At 65.9% G+C, this 14,080-nt stretch overlaps 1 protein-coding gene across 6 annotated transcripts; it reads left to right on the top strand.

Moving 5' to 3' along the window:
* Nucleotides 1-17: 17 nt before the first annotated feature.
* ZBTB7B (zinc finger and BTB domain containing 7B) lies at nt 18-13,871 on the top strand. Of its 6 annotated transcripts, XM_033082875.1 has the most exons (4): nt 4,648-5,086; nt 5,684-6,694; nt 10,712-11,715; nt 12,458-13,871. In XM_033082875.1, exons 3-4 carry the CDS (start codon nt 10,721-10,723, stop codon nt 12,876-12,878), a joined length of 1,416 nt encoding a protein of 471 aa, XP_032938766.1. In that variant the 5' UTR covers nt 4,648-5,086; nt 5,684-6,694; nt 10,712-10,720; the 3' UTR covers nt 12,879-13,871. The 6 variants fall into 6 exon arrangements, with proteins under 6 accessions (XP_032938768.1, XP_032938765.1, XP_032938762.1 ...); XM_033082877.2 differs by lacking the exons at nt 4,648-5,086; nt 5,684-6,694 and adding an exon at nt 18-96; XM_033082874.1 differs by lacking the exons at nt 4,648-5,086; nt 5,684-6,694 and adding an exon at nt 1,421-1,500.
* Nucleotides 13,872-14,080: the final 209 nt, after the last annotated feature.

Raw genomic sequence — 14,080 nt, 5'->3', positions numbered from 1 at the left:
CGGGCCGCGATGACCACCCGGTCCTTCCTGCCACGCCGCCGGCCCGGCTGAGCCCGCGGCCCCTGCCCGGCCCCGGTCTTGGCCCCGTCGCGAGAGGTGAGTTCGACCGCACCGTCGGAGTCGCCTCGGGAGAAGCGGGGAGAGAGAGAGACACCGGAGCACAGCCGCAGGCAGCAGCAGAGCGCAGCGGCTGTGGCGAACCGTGGCCCGAGGGGACGGGCGGGGAGCGATGGGACCGGGGGTCGGTGGCGGCGGCGCGGAGGGGGAGGCAGTGGCGTGGGCTCCCCACTCCGCCCCGCGGAATCCCGGAGCCTGGCGGGCCGGTACCCTCGACAGGGATGCAGGAGCACGGTCAGAGGGACGGAGCAGGGCGAAGCGAAGCGGGTGGCTGGGCGAGGCGCGGCGGCAGGTGCCCGGTACCGGGGGCCTTGGCGAAGGGGTGGGGGGTCCCGTTCTCAGCCCCAGCGCGGTGCCCCGGCGCGGCCCCCCCCACCCACTGACATAACGTCTGCGCGGGGCCGTGTTTGCCTTGGCAGCCCCAGAGCGGCAGTGGCTCCTCACACTTTCCGCTAGCGCCGGGCAGTGGCCGCGCTCCGAGCCAGGCGCGGGGGGGCCGGGGTGAGCCGAGGTGAGCCCCGTGGCCGCCACTGCCTCCCTGAGCCGGCAGCGGCCAAACAGGTTGCGCGGGGTCCGCGCCCAGGCACCTGCGAAGGAGCCACCCCGCTGGGGGCCGCCGCACCCCGTTCCAGCGCCGCCGAGAACAGGGGGCTGCTCCCCGCGCCGCGCCCCCGCCTGCCCGGCACCCCGCGATGCCACGTTCTTCGTGTCCAGCTCTCCGTCCCCCCCGTGCCCGCCATTCCAGCACCCCGGTGCCCGCTTCTCGGTGCCCGGTCCGCCAAGCCCGGCTCTCCACCCTCCTACCTCACCCTATGCACGGTTTCCCGTGCCCGGCCCTCGAAACTCTCCATCGGTGCACACTTCTCGGTTCTTACCCCCCCATGCCCGGTTCCCCGCCCCCCCGTGTCCGCGGGGCGGGGCGGAGCGGGCAGTGCCGTGCCGGCCCCGGCACTCGGCGGCCGCAGCGGGCGGGGCGCGCTCGGCGCCTGGCACCGCACTCGGCGCCGGTGGGGCCGCACCGGGGCCGTCTTGTACTCTCCTCCCCAGGCCACAGGGACCGACCCCCGCCCCATCCCGTTACCCGCCTCTGACTCAGCTGCCCCCCACCCGCGCACCCCGGTCCCGGGGGCCCGCAAGACCCCCGCCCTCCCCAAGGGGGGTGTGGCGGGGATGATGGGCGGGGCATCCCACCAATCGCACGCGTGACCGCCGGCGCGCTGCCCAATGAGCAGGCGGGGGCGGGCGCTTCCTGGAGCCCCGGCGGCGGCGGCGGCGGCGGCGGTGGCTGTGGCCGGGGGGCGGGCGGGGCGCGGCGGCGGCAGGTGAAGGCGGAGGCGGGGCTGTGGCTCCGGGACCGGTCTGTGGCTCGGGCGGGGCGCGCAGGTGAGCGGCGGTGGGTGGGAGTGGACAGACCCACCGACGAGGGTTGCGCGGAGGTACCGACCCACCGGCAGCGGGATCGGGACGGGGACCGGTGCGGCGAACGCTTTTGCCGCCCGGTTGCGGTGAGTCGCGTTGATTTGAGCGCCTGCGGGCAGCGGGTAGGCACGGTTGGCGTGCGGATCGCTGCACGGCCCCTCTGTCCCCGCCCGCCGCCGGAGCCGGTGGACACGTCGCCCGTGGGGCGGGGGGTGTCACTCGTGCGCTGTTCCCGCTCCCTTGCGCACGGGGCTGCGGGAAATCTGTGACATCGGCAGGTGCCCGCTGCGTGCCGGGGCGGCTGCCAAGGCTCCGCTCTGGTCCTGTTGCGGTGCTGCTCCATGCAGCCAGGGTCCCCCGCAGGTCTCCCACGGGTGACTGGGTGCTGCCACCCCGCCCTTCCTAACATGGTGAGCAGCTTGGCGGCATGCCGGGTGCACCGGGTAGGGACGGCACAGTTGCAGGAGGAAGGCAACTCAGGGAGCCTCTTCTCCGCCGGTATTGTTAGAGTTGGAGGGTATCCCAGTGTCCCAGCGCGCTGTACCACGCTGGTGAGCCCCGGACGTGACACACTGGTAGCAGCAGTGGGTGCTTCTGCTCGGCTGTGCAGTGGTCTCCTGGGATCAGTGTCGTGGTAGCACCTGCCAAGCACCGGTGGACTCTGCCCCGTGCGCCCAGCCCTGCCGTACCTGTCCTCGTCCCCCTGGCTGGCTGCCCCCGGCCGCTGTTTGCCCGGGGCGGGGTGCGGTATTTACCCTCCCGCCGGAGCAGATCCACGTCTTGGGCCACAGCCGCCTTCGATCCGTGGCTGCGTTCGCTTGGGAAGGGTACACAGTGCCAGTTTTGTCGTGGGGTGAGTCGCACTGTACCTCGGTTTCCCCCACCAGAGTTGGGCTAGTAGGAGTGGGGAGCACTCTGGAATCCCCAGCACTGCCGGAGGCAGGCGACAGCTGCGGCGACTCAAGGCTTCAGTGGTGATGCTGGTGCTGCTGGTGCTGAGTGCCGAGGGAGGGACTGAGCTCAGGAACTTACAGTGGGTTCACGGAGAAGGGCAAACTCTGGCACAGCAGAGAGCGGGGCAGCAGGACTGGGAGTGCCCATGCTGGGGACGGGTGCAGAGGTGAGCACAGGGAGGTGACAGATGTGGGGGGGGCATACCAGAGTTGGGTCCTGGGGTCCCTCCAGGACCCCCTGCCTGGGCGCAGGCTGCCCCCAGCGCTGTGGTGCTGAGCCCGAGGCTGTGGCAGCGCCTCTCTGCCAGCTGGTGCCGTGCACCCTCGGTGCACACGTGGCACGAGCGCGACAGGCCGGAGCACACGGGGGCGGAGTGGGCACGGCAGGGGCTGCGGGACCAGCACAGCCCCTGCTGCACCCCAGCCCCCGAGGGGTGGCTGCTGCCCCATGCGTGAAGCAGGAACTTCTCCTTCAGGGCAGGCAGCGGATGATGAAACCAAGGAGAAATCTCTCCTGGCAGCATGTGGGCTGCTGGCGGGAGCCCCCGGGAGCCTGCGCTCCCCCTGCGCCACCGGCACTGCCTTCCCATGGTAACTCCACGGCGGGAGCAGGCAGGGTGCCGGTGGGAGCGTCCGCCCCGTCTGGAGCATTGGCGCCCGCCTGGCTCCCCGTGGCAGCGCTGGCGTCCCTGACATGCCCCGAGAGCTGCATGTCCACACCCCAGCGAGCCCCAGGGCGGTCAGAGGACCTGGCGAGGGGCTGGGCTGAGACCCGTCAAACTCGCTTCGTGCCAGGAAGATGGTGCTTGGGTAGCCGTGCAGGCAGAGGGGGGGTGGTGGCGCTGGAGCTGTGGCCGGTGCACCCGGCCATGCTCCGTGCCCAGGGCTGGGGAGGTCAGTGGCATGCAGGATGGTGCAGTGGGAGCCATGGTGCCTGGATGATTTGTATCCCCAGAGCAAGTGGCACGACTTGATGGAGCCATGGGCAGGCAGGGGGACCAGCCAGGGTGAGGGAAAATGAAAGCAGGTGATGCGGAAGGAGAAGTAGGTCAGGTGAGCTCTGGCCTCTCCCCGCAGCCCTGGTTGCACTGTGTGCTCCGCTCTGCCCAGCTGTCTCTGCCGTGTCGCCAGGCCCCGTGGGCAGCAGGTGGAGTGGGCAGTGGGTAAGGGGGTCCTGCTGCCAGGCTCTGGGTCCTGGGCAGGGTGGGTGCCAGGCCTGCCTACACTGAACACCAGCAGGGTGGAGAGTGTGGCTGTGTTGGCTGACATTTCTTGGGTACAGTGACACCCCAGCAGTTTTGTTTTGATTCCCCTCCCATGGGCAGCCCTCAGGACACGGGGCTTGGGAGTCATAGCAAGGGTGGACAGGAGGATTGTCAGCCCCTCTGCAGGGCCAAGGAAGAGAAGGTAAGAGACCCTTGGGTCCTGCTTGGGTGGCACAAGGCATCTGGTGTGGTGTGGACATCGTGGTGGGCACAGAGGGGTTCCACAGAGGCTGCCCATGCCTGCTCCACTGTGGAGCCATGGGACCATCGCCCTGCCCCTGGCTGGGGTCTCATCCGCAGCGCTGTGTGGGTTGGAGTGACTGTGGCGGGCATGGCCTCATTGTCACTGCTGTGTGGGCTCAGGGGGGGCCGGGGGGGGGGCTGGGGGGGATTAGAATCGCCTGCCCCCCTTCCCTCCCTGGGATCAGCCGTGGGCAGCGGGGAGCTGGCAGCAGGCAGCTGCCGTGGGGGCGGAAGCCGGGCTATTTTGGAGGATGTGGAGGGGGGGCTGTGGGCTGGGCACTGTCCTTGCCAGGTGACCCCACCAGGACCAGCACCACCCTGGTGCCAGGATGGAGCGCTGGGACCCAACCTGTGCCACTGGCGATGCTCAGTCCCCGAGGTGCTGTGAGGACATGAACCCTGCATATTGAGTAGGAGGTGCCACCAGCTGGGGGGGCCTCTTGGGGCCGTGCAGCACAGTGGGACCCAGGGGGTCTGGCTGCCCTCCAAGGGGTTCCCGTGACTGTGCTGCAGGGCCAGCAACTCCCGAGCCAGCTCACCCTGGGGCCAGCGAGCAGGCCCAGTTGTAGGTGAGCCTGCCTGTCCCAGGCTGATGACTGGCACAGCCCTTTCTTCCCTTCTTCCCTTCTTCTCTTCTTCCATTCTTCCCTTCTTCCTTTCTTCGGTTCTTCCTTTCTTCCTTTCTCCCTTTCTTCCTGGATTCCTTCCTTCCTCCCCCCTTGCAGGTTTTTGCCTGTGCCTCAGCCACCTCCTTGGCACACTAGGAAGTCCAGAGGTGACACAGAGAGGCCACATGCCCTTGGTCACCTCTGTCATGGGCAAGCATGTGGCCATGGCACGCGATGCCCTGGCAGGTCAGGGTGCTGCTGGGTGTCAGGAGGTGATGCAGGAGATGGAGTTGCCCATCCTGCTATTGGAAGAGGAGCTGGGATGAGGCCGTGTCCCATCACTGGTGCCACTGGTCAGGGTGCCACACCAGGGATGTAGCTTGGAGGAGGATGGATGTATTCATGGATGGATGGATGGATGGACTGATGGAAGTTAGCCCATCTTCCCCAAAGGCCAGCACCTCCCCAGCTGGCCCCCCAGGTAGGCAGCCTGATGCCCCCCAGCCAGGGCAAGCAGCAGTTTGTGGCCAGCGCCTGGGTGGTTGCGACACCCCCAGGGTGGGGGGGCCTACGGTGACTCACCCCATCCTGGCCACCAGTAGGAACCCTGACTCAGGGCTGCGTGCCCATGCTGTGCCATGCCCCTCCCTGCCCGCCTCGCCCACCTTATCTCCCGCCCTTAGCACCTGGCACACCTGGGCCAGGGGGGACTGGCGCCATTCCCCTCCTTTATGGGGAACAAAGGGCAGGGGAAGGGTTGGCAGCAGGTGCCACATCCCTCCTCCTTCCCTCCTGTCCTCCCTCCCTCTCACGGATGCTGTTCAGGGCTGTGCCCTCTTTTGTGCCCCCTGCTGAGGCAGCTGGTCAGCCTGCAGCATTGTGGCAGTGTGGTGGGCAGTTCTGCCCACAGCCCTGCTGCCACTGACTGTGTGCTGTCTGTGCTCGTGGTACCACAGCTGGCTCCTGCCCAGCACATGCCACAGTGATGGGAGAGGTTGGGGTTGGGGTTACACTGGCAATGGAGGGCACACTGGCGATGCCCCTCTGCCCACCTGCCATCTCCACTGCGTGCCCACAGGTTCTTGCACAACCCAGCTCTTCCCATCAGTGTTGCTGACACCAGAGGCCCTTTGCTGTCCAGCTGGTGGGGGCTCTTCCCCTTTCTGCCTGGCCTCCTGCTACAGACGGCACCAGCATGGTGCCTGGGGCCTATCCAGGGCCATGCCAGGGTGCTGCAGTGCAGGTGCCCCCGACCGGTCTGGCGTGGGTGGCCTGGGCGGGTGCTGGTGCTGGTGGTGGGGTGTGGGGCGCACTCTCCAGGCTGCTAATTGTTGTTTAGCTGGGGACACAGAGGGTGTAATTATGGGGGGGATTGCATGAATCTACAGCCTGGCTGGGGAGCCCACGAGTGCCCCTGCCCAGGGAGTGGAGGGGATCAGGCAGCATAGTCCAGCTGGGCCGTCATTCCTTCCCACATTCCCCATGGAACCCATTCCAAGGGTAGAGCAGGACAGGAATCCATGGGACTGGGGGGTGGCTCCAGGGCTGGCTGGGCAGGCTGCAGCATGCTGCAGCGAGCCCTGCCCTGCTCCCGCCAAGCGCAGGCGCCCTCCCAGCTCGGCCAGGCTGGCCATGGCCAGTGGCGAGCACCCAGCGCCCTGCCTTGCGGCAGAGGAGAAGGTGAGGGCCTGAATGGTGCCTTGGCATGGGGGGCAGGGGCACACGGCTTGGGGACAATGCTAGTAGAGGGGAAGGCATGCTTATGGTACGGTGTGCATGTCCTGGCAGTGCTGGGAATCTTCTCCCGTGGGAGTGGGCCAGGGGATGCCCCCTGCCTGGTTCCGGGTTGGCGCCCCACGGCGCAGTACCGGCCACAAAGAGTTAATGCCGTGTGTGTTCTGGGAAGTGGGGCTGGGAGGTGCGTGACCCGGGGTGTGGGCGTCGACTCCTTTTGAGGTGGGATCCTGAGCTCAAGTGCAGCGGGGAGCGGGGCCAAGTTCACACAGCACCCTGCCTTCCCCTCCCTGCCACTCGCGGGCCGCCAGCCCGGCCGCGACACAGCGCTGAGCCACGCCAGGACACGGGGCAGGTGAGCTACACACCCACCCTGCCATCACTGCCTGGTATGGTGGAGGGAGTTGCCAGGGTGGTGGGGACCCAGTGTGGTACCACTGGGCACTAGGAGATCTGGGCCAGCCGCTTCGGCACCAGCGAGCCGTAGGATGTTTGTGTTGCCTGAGCCCTACGCCACCCTTGCTGCTGGTGGGATGGGATGGGGTGGGATGGGATGGGACGAGTGGCGAGATCTGGGTCACTTTGGTTTGGCAGCGCAGGGCCCACACCCTACAGTGGCAATAGCAGGCAACTGGATGTGGCAGTGGGGTGGGTTTTGGCAGCAGGATACCAGCACAGCGCCAGCAGGCTGGGTGAGCAGCATGGGGACTTTGCTTCTTGTCCTTGCCGTAGATGCCAGGAGTGGCTGTGGCAACATGGCTAGTCCTGCTCCACCGTAACAGGGATGCCCTGTGCCCAGCCTCTGTGGCAGTTCTCGTGCCGGGCTGGCACTGGGCCCCGGCTGCAGGGCCGGCTGGGTGCTGAGGCTGCCCTGGCTCACAGCGCTCCAGCCCCCTTCTCAGTGCCCATGGCGAATGTCCCATGGCTGCACAGCACACAGCTGTGCCTGGGAGCTCCATGGGTGAGCTGGCCAGTATCAGGGGGCCTGAGCAGTGCCATGGGGCTCGCTCTCAGTGCTGTTTATCCTCTTTCATCTCCAAACCATTTCCTTTTGTCTCTACTTGTTCTTTTCTTCTTTGAAAGGGTAGTGCTGCTTTCCCCACTTCCTCCAGCAATGGGACCCCTAGCATGTGCTTGCTAAGGGTCACCAGCTGAGTCAGACCCTGGCCACCACCTTCCCTGCTGGGCAGACAGAGGGGCTGCACAGCCCCTGCCCTGCAGCCCCACCACCCTCCACCCTGTGGCCATCGGAACCAGGGCCACTGCTGTTCCCAACTGGCTTCAGGCAGGGCAGAAGCAGGGGCAGTGCTTGCACAGCCTGGACTCCTGGGTCCATGTCCTAGTTCCCAAAAGGTGAGGGGCCCTATGGGGTGAGGGGCCAGGGTGACACTGCACTGCGCTCCCCTTCCTGGATGACTCATTCTCCCCAGTGGGGCTGTGAAGTCCCTCGACAGCATTTGTGACTCTTGTGACCGAAAGCAGCAGCCCAGGGTGGGGGATTGTGCTCCCCAGGACCTCTGCCCTCTCTCCCCATGGGGGAACAGTTGGGGAGATCCCTCCTAGACACACCTTTCCACCTCACAATCCCACCATCCCCAAGCTGTGACCCAGTGCTCAGTGCAGGCTGGCAATGTGTCCTCATCCAGGGCGCCATCCTGCCTTGGTGTCGTGGGGCACAGCCTATGCAGGATGGGTGCTGCAGGGTCCCCACCCCACTGTCCATGGCTCTGCCTGGGTGTCTGGACTCCTAGGATGGAGGGAGCTGGCAGCTGGGTGGAGCCTGGCCTTGGTTGTTCCAGGTAGCATTGGCTGGCAGAGGGATGTCAGGGTGACCTGGGCAGACATTGTTCCTGCTGCCACCCGCCTTGCACGGGAGCCAGCTCAGCACGGGGAGCAATTCCCCCTTTCCTCAGTCCCACTCGGCTGCTGCAGCTGAAATGTGCCCAGCCACAGCGTTGACGTAACTGAGAGAGCTCTGGCACGGCGAGGACATGGAGGACATGGGCATCTCCACCTGCTCCCTCCCAGCCATCATCTCCAGCACCAGCCAGGGAATGTTGGGGGCGGCTCCAGTCCCCTCACACCTCATCCTCTGCCATTTCCTTATCACTGCGGTGATCTCCTCGACGGCAGCACCCGCTCAGCATGTGACTTCGCTCCAGTGAGGAGGATGTGCGGGGGGGTGGGGGTGTCAGCAAAGGAGCCGTAACGGGCGGTTTGGTGCGATGGAAAATCCCCCTCCTGTCACCACCACCTCGCCCCCACCTTGCCCCAGCCCTGCGGCTGTGTCTGCTGGCATCGAGTCCTGTAGCTGCTCACAGGGGTCCCAACTCCCTCACCAGACCTCTGCTGGCAGTTTCTGTGGCATTGGCAGCACTGAGGTTGTGTCCATCTGCACTGTGACATGGTGAGGCTGGTGCCCGTGCCCGTCCCTCAGAGCACCCTGCCACCTGCTGGGATGTGCCGGGGTCTCAGCTGCTGCCCTGTGCCCAGATTCCCCCTCAGGCATGTGCCAGTGGGTGCCATCTGTCTTGTGAGTGCCCTGTGCCCAGGTGGGGCTGGAGGTGCTGTGGGGACCAGGGCAGAAGGGTGGCTGTCCTGGTGCCATGGCTAAGGGGGAGGCAGTGTTGGAGGACACAGTGCCACCCTATCCTGTGACCATTGCTTGCACCAGTCCTCGAGGTCTGTGGGGCTCTGGGCCACCCTTGGCAGGTGCCACATCCCTGTCATCCCTCTCCAGCTGCCCAAGCTGTGGCATGGGGTACTTGCCCCCCTGCTTAATCCTGCCCCTGCAGCTAATCCTGCCTAATCCCACTGGGGGCTGTCACTGCCTGTTGGCTCCCAGGGCCCTGATGGTTTAATCACCCCTAATCCGATCACCCCCACCTCAGCAGGCAGAGGGGACCTCAACTGGTGCTGGGATGGGCTCCTGCCAAGGAGGGGGGCTTGGCCATGGGTGCTGGCGCCAGCATCCCAGGCGGTCGGCACTGCCTGGCTCCCGGTTTCAGGGGCGGCTGCCGCCTGCCATGCCGGTTGGGCCTGCTCGGCAGCGGCTGGGGCGGCTCCACAGCCGGTTGCTCCAGGGCCGTTCCCAGCTGCCTGCCGAGGCAGCCCCAGCTGGCAGCCGCCCAAGCGCAGGGAGCGGCCGGCTTGGGGATGGGCCCCTGTGCCGGGGGCCGTCGGCCGCGCCGCCCCTCCATGGGCAAGAGGGGGCACGTCCCCCACGCCCGCCTGCCGACGGCACAGTGTGGCTTGGCACGGCACGATGGGTTTGGGGTGGATGGGCCTGGCATGGCTCAGCATTGCCTGGCATGGCTTGGTGATGGCCAGTGCCACATGCCGCTGTCCACCATGGTTTGACTTGGCGTGACCCAACTCTGGCAGCACCAAGAGCCACAAACCAGAGGTGGTACCCAGCTCTGCTTCCCCTGGACTGCAGTTGCTAATCACCCAGCAGCGACGGTGTCACCCAGCAGCCTGGCTGGCCACAAGGGCCATAGCTGGGCAGGTTGCAGCCACTGCTGCCTGCCCCCTGCCTGCAGGTTGTGAGGGGCATGGGCTCCCCCTTCTCACCTGTGCTGACTCCACAGGAACGCACGGGTCCCTGCTGCACCCTGGGGACCACAGTGGGAATGCGAGCAGTGCCGGGTTTAGGGCTGAGGCCAAGCTCTGCCAGCCGCAGCGTGGGAAAGGCCTGGCTGGCGCAGGCTGGGCTTGGCTGGGCGAGGAGTGGCCCCGGGCTGGGGCACAGGGGGAGGGAGGGGGCCCAGTCCCGACCAGGAGCGGGGGCAGGAACCGGTGGCATGGGTGCTGATCCTAATCTGCTGTGGCAGGAAGTGTGGCCCCTGTTCCCAGCCTAGCCGGGCTCCATGGGGCGGCCCCCGGCCCTCAGGGTGCTCTTCCCAGCGTTCGCCCGCCCACCTGTGCCTGCTGCCAGTGAGGCCCACGCTCCCAGGATGGGGGTGCTGGGAGCCAGTGGGTGCGCCTGGCTGTGACACTGGGCTGGGGGGATTTTGGGTGGGCTGGCACAGGAAGTGCTGCGCCTTAGTGCTGTTCAAAGGCACCACGCTGAGATTTCCCCCTTTGCTGTGGCGGCGCAGACGGCTGGGTGCTGGTGGTAGTGGAGGAAGTGTGGGGGCCTGTGGTGGGGGGCCTGTGGTGGGGGGCCTGTGCCCGCCAACCTCTACATAGCACGGAGGCAACTGAGGGCAGACTGTGGGCCCCAAGCCTGCCCCAGTTTAGTGTCCCACTGAAACCCCAGTGCCACCAGCGTGCACATGGAGGGTTCCTTGTGCCTTCACTTCATGACAGTGATGCTTCAGCTGCAGTGTTGTTCCTCCATCAGTCAGGCAGCATCCTATTCTTCCTGCAGGTGAGGACAATGGCCAGCCCAGAGGACGACCTCATCGGCATCCCCTTCCCTGAGCACAGCAGCGAGCTGCTGAGCTGCCTGAATGAGCAACGGCAGCTGGGGCTGCTCTGCGACGTCACCATCAAGACGCAAGGGCTGGAGTACCGCACCCACCGCGCTGTCCTGGCTGCCTCCAGCCGCTATTTCAAGAAGCTCTTCGCAGGGCCGGGCCCAGGGCAGGAGGTCTGTGAGCTGGACTTCGTGGGGCCAGAGGCACTGGGTGCACTGCTGGAGTTTGCTTACACGGCCACGCTGACCATAAGCAGCGCCAACATGGGCGAGGTTCTGCGTGCTGCCAGGCTACTGGAGATCCCCTGTGTCATCGCTGCCTGTGTGGAGATCCTGCAGGGCAGTGGGCTGGAGGCACCTGGCCCCGATGATGGCGACTGCGAACGCGCCCGCCGCTACCTGGAGGCTTTCTCCACCCTCCCCGAGGGTGAGGTGCCTGCCCCACCACCCCCCCGCCCCACTCCCCGCCGCAGCAAGAAGACCCGCAAGTTCCTGCAAGCCCGTGGTGCCCGTCTCAACAACCATGCCGAGGAGCCACCCACTGAGCCCGAGAGCTCTGGCAGCCCCCCGCCACCCTCCCAACTGCCCTCACCCCCTCTGCCTGAGGGGCTGCCCCTGCCCTACGACAGCTTTGAGCTGCCTGAGGAGGAGGAGCTGCCCCCACACTCCTTCCCCTTCCCCTACCAGCCCCCCCTGTCCCCTGAGGAGGCTGCTTCTGATGATGACGCCATCGACCCCGACCTGATGGCATATCTGAGCTCGCTGCACCATGAGTCTCTGGCGCCTGGGCTGGATAGCCCTGACAAGCTGGTGCGCAAGCGCCGCTCACAGATGCCCCAGGAGTGCCCTGTCTGCCACAAGGTCATCCATGGCGCCGGCAAGCTGCCTCGCCACATGCGCACGCACACGGGCGAGAAGCCCTTCGCCTGCCAGGTCTGTGGAGTCCGATTCACACGGTGAGTGCTGCTGGATGGACTCTCCCCACCTGACGTGTACCAAATGACAGCCCCTATGGCACTCCCCTGCCAGTCCTGCTGGGATCTAGCTGCAGGCCTGGCATGGTTCATGGGGTCTTCTGCATCCCCTGTGTGCTGCTGAGCCAAACTGGGGTAGCTGATGGCAGTCCTGCCAGTGCAGGCAGATTCAGAGGGTCTTCTGCACCCCATGAGTGCTCTGGACCAACACAGGGTACCCAATGGCATCCTCCATGCAGGTTCTGTTGTGGTGCAGTGGGGTTATGGGGCCTTCTGCATCTCATGAGTGCTGCTGGACTGACCTAAGGTACCCAGTTAGCACCCCTTGTAGTGCCATACCTGCTGGTGAAGTCAGGTCAGTGGGGTGTTCTGCACTCTGAGTGCTGCCAAGGCCTGATACCTGATGGCACCCATAACACCTCATCTGCCAGCTTGGCATAGTCATGGTGCAGGTCTAAGGGAGTCTTCCACACCATGTAAGTGCTGCCAGACCAGCCTGGGGTTCCCTGCAGCATCCCTGCTGCCAGCAGCCAGCTGCATCTCAGCCATGCAGCTGTACCATGGTTCCCTGCCCTGTCCAGCACCCAGACCCTTGTGCCCTGCAGAGCATCCCTGCTGCTGGGCTTTCAGCATTTTTCAGCATTTCACCATTACCCTCCCTGCTGTGATTGGATGGCATGCTGGCTCCTCAATGCCAATATCTCCCTGTGTATCCCAACTCCAGGAATGACAAATTGAAGATCCATATGCGGAAGCACACAGGCGAGCGGCCCTACTCCTGCCAGCACTGCAGTGCCCGCTTCCTGCACAGCTACGACCTGAAGAACCACATGCACCTGCACACAGGCGCCCGGCCCTACGAGTGCTACCTCTGCCACAAGGCCTTCGCCAAGGATGACCACCTCCAGCGGCACCTCAAGGGCCAGAACTGCCTGGAGGTGCGGACCCGCCGCCGCCGCCGCGATGAGCCCCCGCCGCCACCCGCTGGGCCCCCTGGCCTCGACCTCTCCAACGGGCGGCTGGAGGGGCTGCGCCTCTCCATCGCCCGCTACTGGGCTCCAGGGCAGCCCGAGGAGGAGGATGAGGAGCAGGAGGGTGAGGAAGGGCCGCAGCCAGATGGCACCGTGCCGGTGGAGACGGCATAGGGCCGGTGTAACGGCAGGTGTCGTGCCGTTCCATGCTGAGCTGTGCCGTGCCCACTGGGGTTTCTGTTCCTGTTTTTCCCGTCACGGTTCATTCCTAGTTATGCAAAGGGGGAAACTCCCCTCGGCCGATTTGCACAAGGGGGTGGGGGGGCCCCTACCACCCCCCCCCACCATGCCCGGGCCCACCTGGTCATGCCCAGGTGGGTGATGGGGGGATTGGGACTTGGATGTCCCCCCACCAAACCCCTCGTGGATGCCAGGACTGGGCAGGGGTACCCATGGACCAAGGCCCACACCCCCCCCCCCCCAGGTGGGGAGAACCCCTTCATCCTCTCCCCAGTGGGGGGGGGCACTGTCCTGCGCTGTGCATAGCTTATCCCCACCTCCCCACTCTGAGCAGCCCCTCCCCCGGCGAGCCCCCCTCGCCCCTGCACTCCCGGCTGCTTTCTCTTGGTTGCACTATTCGGGTGAGCCCACCCGGGTGTGGGGCAGCCCCGGCCCCCCCCGGACCCTTCCCCCTTCCGAAATCCCCCGGCCCTGTGGGACCCCCCTTCCCTGGGGTGGCCGGGCCCCCACGGTCACCCCTCTGTCCTTTGCACATGCCCCCCGCAGGGCGCAGCCTCCCCGGGGGTGTAGGGGACCGGCACTATTTGTCTACAATAAGAGTTTTATCTATATTTAAAAAGATGATGTAATATATTCCCCCCTCCAGAGCCCCTCCGCTGCCAACCACCAGCGCTGCCCGGCCTCCACATCTGCCATGGGGTGCCGGGAGGGGTGATGGGGCCGGGGGGGCTCTGCTCCCGTCATGGCTTTAAAGTGCCTTATGGTGAACTTGAACCTTTTCGGCTACTTGAACCTCTCTGGTGTCAGGAACCAAACAAACCATGGGCGGGCGGCCCCCGCCCCGCCGGGCCGCCTCTGCCTGTCTGTATGTCTGTGTTTGTTTTTTTTTTTTTTTTTAAACGAAGGCTGCTTGGTAATAAACGGAGAAGCAGGGACTTCCCCCGTGTCCAGCTGTCTATCTATTCTGCACGCCCACCCTGGAGCAGCTCGGGACTGGGGGCACTGTGGGGCTGGCGACAGGAACAATGAGAGTCTGGGGCACTGCAAGGATGGGGAGGGGGGCACCATGTGTGGGGAGAGGGACATCGAGGGGTGGGGTTGGGGGCACCACAGGGATGGGAATGGGGACACCATAA

This window comes from Catharus ustulatus, chromosome 30 (genome assembly GCF_009819885.2).
Source record: "Catharus ustulatus isolate bCatUst1 chromosome 30, bCatUst1.pri.v2, whole genome shotgun sequence".
Lineage (NCBI taxonomy): Eukaryota > Metazoa > Chordata > Aves > Passeriformes > Turdidae > Catharus > Catharus ustulatus.
The sequence above is the reverse complement of the archived record's forward strand: the minus strand, read 5'-3'. Positions and strand labels throughout refer to the sequence as shown.

Coding starts and splice junctions, on each gene's coding strand:
- ZBTB7B (XM_033082871.2), top strand. CDS start 1,878: ATGCAGCCAGGGTCCCCCGCAGGTCTCCCACGGGTGACTGGGTGCTGC. Junction 1,947..10,711: donor ACCCCGCCCTTCCTAACATG/GTGAGCAGCTTG, acceptor TTCTTCCTGCAG/GTGAGGACAATGGCCAGCCC. Junction 11,716..12,457: donor TGTGGAGTCCGATTCACACG/GTGAGTGCTGCT, acceptor TCCCAACTCCAG/GAATGACAAATTGAAGATCC.